Source organism: Chelonoidis abingdonii, chromosome 26, assembly GCF_003597395.2.
Source record: "Chelonoidis abingdonii isolate Lonesome George chromosome 26, CheloAbing_2.0, whole genome shotgun sequence".
Classification (NCBI taxonomy): domain Eukaryota; kingdom Metazoa; phylum Chordata; order Testudines; family Testudinidae; genus Chelonoidis; species Chelonoidis abingdonii.
Window position 1 is genome coordinate 14603030 of NC_133794.1, and position 6742 is coordinate 14609771.

Here is a 6742-nt window from a genome sequence, read left to right on the forward strand (position 1 = left end):
AAAGAAAAAAAATTAGACCAGCGAAAATGAAAACTGAGAATAAAAATATTAAATGCATTAAATGACTGCAGCTCCGAGCTGTAGAATTTATATTTGCGTTTCTTGTGCTGTAATGTATTATTACCTGGATAGAGTTGTTGATAGTTTTCAAGATGAAATGCTTAGCAAAACAAAAACACGCAGAAAAATCATGTCTACTCTTCTCCTTCCTAACCATATTGTCTACTGATAGCTCATGTGTCTGTGCTTTGGGTATTTCTTGTTGTTGTTCGAATTTACTGCAACACTGTTTGACAAGATATCACTAATAAAGACATTTTATTCTGTGATGTTGTGTTAGTTTTGTTAGGAGGTATTTAACCTGTCTCCAAAGAGATCCCACGATGGAGTTTAGTTGGGGGAGGGGGACCTCTATGTAAACAGCTGAATTTTTATTTATTCTTCCTTTAACTGAATAATAGCAAAAGAGGAAATAAAGAAAATTAACCAGGTGCTGTCCTGTAATTAAAAGAAGGGGAGGGGTGACACAAGGGATTGCATTATTTTCACAGATAGTGGAAAACACACACATCTCTGCCTTTGAGATAGAAATACTATTAACATCATTTTTCATCGCAGTCCCCAGACGAATTATTTGTAAACTAGGTGAAAAGTACGAGTAGTGCACGATCACAGTAGTGGTCACAGGGATAGTTTGGTGCTCGGAGAGTTTTAAGTAGGCAAGATATGGAAGATGCAGCTTGAAAATCCGAGCAACCCAGAGCATCACTCAATATTGTCTGTAAGTCCTACAGGTATCTCTTTCCATGTTATTTAAAGAAGAACATTTAGACAGTCAATTGGTTGAAAAACTCGCACAACGTCTGATAGCACTTTATAGCACAAGTATTTATTCCATCTCAAAACACTGGAAAATATAGACAAGCATGAAGCTCTTGGGGCACAAAATTCAAGACAAATTACTTTAATAAGAATCTCTTTTTTTTAATTCAGTCGGAGGAATAAAGGATGCTAGTAATTCTGTACTTACATTCATTGATTGACAATAAACACTTGCATTAAATATTTAATATGCCACTCTTCCATAATAAATATTTAACAAAACATTAAAGGAGGTTTTCGAATATTTATTAGGCACTGACTTAATTCATTTGCTCTGTTCCCTGATATATTACTAATTCGATATCAAAAGTCATTAAGCCAGCCTTGAAATGGCTCAGTTTTAGTCTCAGGTAACTTTAAAGTTTGAAACTTTACACACATTAGTATTGCTTAAAGGGTATATTCTCTGCAGTATATGCCACGTTGGTTTACGTACAGTTGGTATGCACATAGATAGAACAATGTAATTAGCTAATGTTAGAAGCTTGCTAATTAGCCACTTCCCCCCTTCCCTCCCAAATTATATATTTAACTATCATTTTAAAAGCCCAGTGGCACAGAGATATGTGTATGCCCCACTGTAGCAAGATTTTGAGAAATGTTTGAAAACTTACTTATGAATCTTCAGCGCATTCCCTGGGCTTTTTATTGAGCTTACTTAAAGACTTTACATTGTCACGCCTAAAATGTGACTAGCGTGAAAAGAAAAGAAAAGGAAAAAAACCGTGGAAAAATACAGTTAAAATATCTTTAAGACCCTCCCTCAGCTCCCACTCCCTCCCATCAGCCCCCACCCCATATCCGAATCCTCGTGAAAAATAGAAAGCAGAATCCAAATCAGGAAGGAAAAAAAAAAAACTTCACAAGCCATCCCTTGTATTTGCCCTCTGCTTTGAATGCTTACAAGGGGTGTGCCTTAAAGAAAATGAATACAAAGCTGCAATTGATTTTCATAATGTTTCTGCGGTGTTTGAAAACCAATCGTTTGAACCTCTGAGATCTTACCTAAGTGAACCACTCCTACACATCTAAGTGCTCCAAACTGATATATGACAATATCTACTTTGGATCACGTGTTCCTTAGAGCGACTAAGACGGATAGCGCGTCATCTCGCCTTCCCAAATTTTTCCCCCTCTGCACATCGGATCCAAAACATCTATCTATAGAGCAAGAAAAGGAGAAAGATGTTTAACTCAGTGAATCTAGGAAACTTCTGTTCTCAATCGCGTAAAGAGAGGAGTGCTGACTTTGGAGACAGAGCAGGTTGCGCTTCCAATCTCTACCTCCCTAGCTGCACCTATTACGTCCCAGAATTTTCAACTGTGTCATCTTTCTTGCCACAGGCCCCCTCTCGCCAAATCTCCTACCCTTATTCCACTAACCTCTCGCAAGTGCAGCCAGTTCGAGAGGTCTCCTATGGTCTAGACCCCTCTAGTAAATGGCATCATAGAAGCAATTACGCATCGTGTTATTCCGCGGAAGATCTGATGCATAGAGAGTGTATCCCGCCTTCCACCATGACCGAAATGCTAATGAAAAACGAAAGCGTGTACAGCCACCACCATCCCAGCTCTAACCATCCTGCATCTACGGGATTCTACTCCAGCATGAACAAAAACAGTGTCCTGCCCCAGGGCTTTGACCGGTTCTTCGAAAATGCCTACTGCGGGACAGAGAACCCGCCTGAGAACTGTCTGCAGAAAAGCGAGAGCAAACTGGAATCCGACTCCCAGCCCAGTGCACTATCATCCCGCGGAGAGCAAGGCATAGACCCGGAAGACGAAGAGGAAAACACAAATCCAGGCTCTTCAGCCTCGTCTTCTTCTGTCAACAAGGAAGTAAGCAAAAACAGCAACTCGAGTAGGTAGAGCAGTAAATGGAAAGGTTAAGGGACTAGCCCGGTGTTTTGTCGGTCAAATTTTATGTGGAGTTTTATAAGCATTCAAAGGATTTTATTATAACCTACAAAGCTCTTTCTTCCAACGAGAAGAATTTTTACGATGGGAAAGCTCTTTGAAAAAATGGAGATGTTAGGCGTAGACACAGTATCTTAGAGTCTGTGAAATTTTAAAAGCACACCATCGTGGCAAATATTAACTTTGATCATGAACTTACATGAGCATTTTAAAAGGATTTGGTCCCGGGTTGCTGGGGGTAAAAGCCAATTGGGCATAACACTGCTGTAGCTTCCTGTGCTTGCTTTTAGGCACTAAGATGCATGTAGAGTGATTTTTTTAAAATTAAAAGTATATATTGGCTCTTTCTTTTCTCTCTCTCTTTCGGTAAGGGGGTGTGGAGCTAAATGCAAAATGTGCAACATTTTAATTAAATCTGAGTCTCTATCTTGTTTACTTTTAATTGCATTGATTATTGGCAAAGCCTAGTGGAATTTCTGTCTTTTGTCATTAAGGTCAGATAAAAAAAATCACTACATTTCTAAGAAAACTTAGAGGCGTATTTTAAATTCTGAAGCCATGCAACTTTTAAACTTAGCGATCACGGTGAGATTTTTTTCTCTCTCCCCTTTTGCTGTTTGGTTTCATGATGAAAACAAAGCATCCCTTTTCTTGCTCAGAGGCTAAATTCTATTTTACTTTGATTATTTTGGTGTGTGTGGATGCTGGTACTGAAGTTAATCAAAAACTTATGCGGAACAGACTGTCTAGTTCCTACAGTTTCAACATTGCTCATGCTGTTTCTATACAAATAACAGATTTGCAGCTTGAACGTATGTTTTTCAACAGCTACAGTTTCTTTAAAGCCTGCTTAAATTAATTGCTGCCTACAGCCCCTAACTCTGCTTAAAAATATGTCTATCACAAAATCCTGTGCAGAGGTAGTGTATTTAGAACATAATTAGGACACAATCCTTAAAACCATATATAACCTCTCCTCTGTATTATACTAATAATGGGCAAATATAACAGTGGCGAAATATATTATCCCATGCATCTATCTATCTATCTATCTATCTATCTATCTATCTATCTATCTATCTATCTATCTATCTATCTATATGGAGTCAGATCTAGAGATGAGTCTATGTGTTGCATTTGCTTAGTATTTACATTCCCTTCTGGTTTTTTTAAGGTGCTCCCCGCACAAGGAAGAAGAGGTGTCCCTATTCGAAATTCCAGATAAGAGAGCTAGAGAGAGAATTTTTCTTCAATGTCTATATAAACAAAGAAAAAAGGCTTCAGTTGTCCAGGATGCTAAATCTCACTGATCGACAGGTTAAAATTTGGTTTCAGAACAGAAGAATGAAAGAAAAAAAATTAAGCAGAGACCGCCTGCAGTATTTTTCTGGAAATCCCTTATTGTGAACACATCTTTTTCCAATCCTCTCTGCTGGTGAAGTAGAGCTGTACTAAGAAGGAACTCTGAAAGCATGGGTTGTGGTCTGAATCTACAAGCAACCTCAAAGTTTAAGCCTTTTCGTGACTTATATTTGTATGTATGGAACAGTTCTAAGTAAGGCAAGGGGTTCAGATATCTAAACGTTTAAAGGACTTGAAAACCATGGACTTGTTATTTAACGTTTTGTCTGAACAACTGGGATTTTTTTTTTCATTTAGTCATTCTTGTCTATTCGAATAAATCGCAGTGCTGTGTTATAATGATCATGGTGATGATTTCAATATACAGTTAAAGTGCTATCACAGACGCGGCCAAAACCTCCCTCTATGGTTAATTTGGATACCTTGATTTAGGAGAATGTGTGTGAGTATGTGAGTGTGTGTGTGTGTGCGTGCACACATATAAATAGGAGTGTGCGTACCCACACCGACCATTTGTGTTCTCCTGCTATCCATGCCAAGAACTGTTGTCGAAACCTAATTTAAATATTCCGTTCCGTTGCAGCAAGAATGGGTTTATTTCATATATATTCTATGCAGTCCCACTTTTACATTTTTGCGGGGTTGGGGGAACGGAGGGGTGTATGGACGAGAATATATTTGCAATAACTGTCTCTAAGTGGTTTGTAAATACATTTCGTAATGCATTTTTTTTCCCGGATCTAGAAGAACAATATCAACAGACAACAAGAATAATAGAAGATCTTTGTGTATGTAAAGTGAATTCCCGGGAAACTCTGTGAAATTCTGTGGTAAATAAAGATATTGCAAGCTGTTCTACATTATAATTTTATTTGACCATTTTATTAGCATTTCCCGTCTTTAAACCTCACTGCGGTCAGTGCGGTATGGACTTCGCAATAGAACTTTTAATACCTAAATGGTAATGACATCAAATATATATATATATATGCTACTATCACCATATATAATCACCCATCGTCATCTGGCTCAGTGCAATGTGGCATTGTTCAAATTCATATGACTCCTTTACGTTAACGTTTACATTTGTTGGGGGGTTCATTGTATTCGTCACCGAATTTAAATTTTTATTGGAATTTCTTGGCCCAATAATACAACTGTGTATTTGGTTCCATGCGTCTTGCTCTGTTTTTCCGGATGTAATTAATCTTTTGCACCATATATTTGACTTTTGTAAGTGAGTGCAACTCGAATTACACAAACGAAGGTGCTATATTTCCAGAAAGTCAAATATAAACTGCCTTATACGTACAAAGCACAAATGCGAAGTCAAGTACTTAAATTCCTGGTTAAGGAAATAAGTTCAGCTCCCAGCCTTTTGGTACGGAAGTACATTTTTATGTTTACACAAAGCCTTTTCCCTCTCCTGAGCGGACTAAAGAGACACGATTTGGTTTAAAGGAAAAAGAAGTACAGAAAACGCCGTCAATGGTTTGATGCATGTATATGGTGGATATAGAATAACTCGGGGTGCGTGTGCTTTGTTTTGTTGCTTTTCAGCCTGAATTCTCATATCTCTTGATGTGGAGTTTTGCATGGGTCGGAGTGGGGGGAGACGAAAAAAAGAAAAAGGAAGAAAGAACAAAAGAACGTCAGCAAAGAAACAACACATTATATTCCCATACATTGACAATGTTCTTGTAAAATTCTCATAATTGCTTTTAAATACAGCCCCAGACTTTGATGGTGGCTTCTGATTTTATGTGACAGCAGTAGGGGAAATTGCAAGCCACAAAAATGTGCTTCGCTTGCACACACACAAAAAAGAATAAATGAGAAACAACTTTTGTTTTCGTGATAGACTCATCCTCGTTACGCCATGGTATAATTTGAACGGGTGATGTTCATAGACATGTTTCTCATTAAAAGAGATGGTTATAAAAAAAAGCTAAATGGCAAAGAGCTTCTTTGAATTTATGTTTAAAACGTGGAAATGTTTAAGGAGGTATCCCATGGCCTAAAACCATGCCAGCCCTTTGGAAATCCAAAACCTGAACCTTCCTTTGGTAGACAATTCCTTGATAGAATAGTGAATAAAATATGAAGGAGCTTTGAAACAGGATAGAGACCAAAGCCATGCTCCTAGCAGATGCAGCCACTCATTGATACAGTCGAAGAGCTGCCAAAGGAAAGGAAATATTATTCATATAAACCCACCTTTCTTTAACGATTGTTTACCAAACCTTTCCAAGGTTAGGAAAACTAAGCATAGGTGCAATGGGGTGCTTATCACGAGGACAGAAACCGCAGTTAATGCTCCGTAACAGCAGCCACTGTCCGGACAAAAGCTAGTAGTCTAGACATTGTAATAAAGACTGCAGCACTAAACAGCTTAATTTTTCTTAATTACCCCGTCTGGCCATAGGAAAAGACTTCCGCAGTAAATAGTAAACAAATAAGGGTGTTTTGCCCAGGGATTTTTCCCTCCCTCCCCTTCCATGTCTTCAGCTCAACTCCAACACAATGAAACTCGAGGCCTAGTTCAAAGTTTTCGCGAGCTAAAATGGAATGCTAGTTGTAA

The 6742-nt window shown here is 38.3% G+C and overlaps 1 protein-coding gene across 1 annotated transcript; it reads left to right on the forward strand.

Annotated features, from left to right (window-relative positions):
- The first annotated feature begins 2067 nt into the window (after nt 1-2067).
- HOXC11 (homeobox C11) lies at nt 2068-4206 on the forward strand. Its single transcript, XM_032786663.1, has 2 exons — nt 2068-2743; nt 3974-4206. The coding sequence occupies exons 1-2, from the start codon at nt 2068-2070 to the stop codon at nt 4204-4206; spliced, it is 909 nt and encodes a 302-aa protein (XP_032642554.1).
- Nucleotides 4207-6742: the final 2536 nt, after the last annotated feature.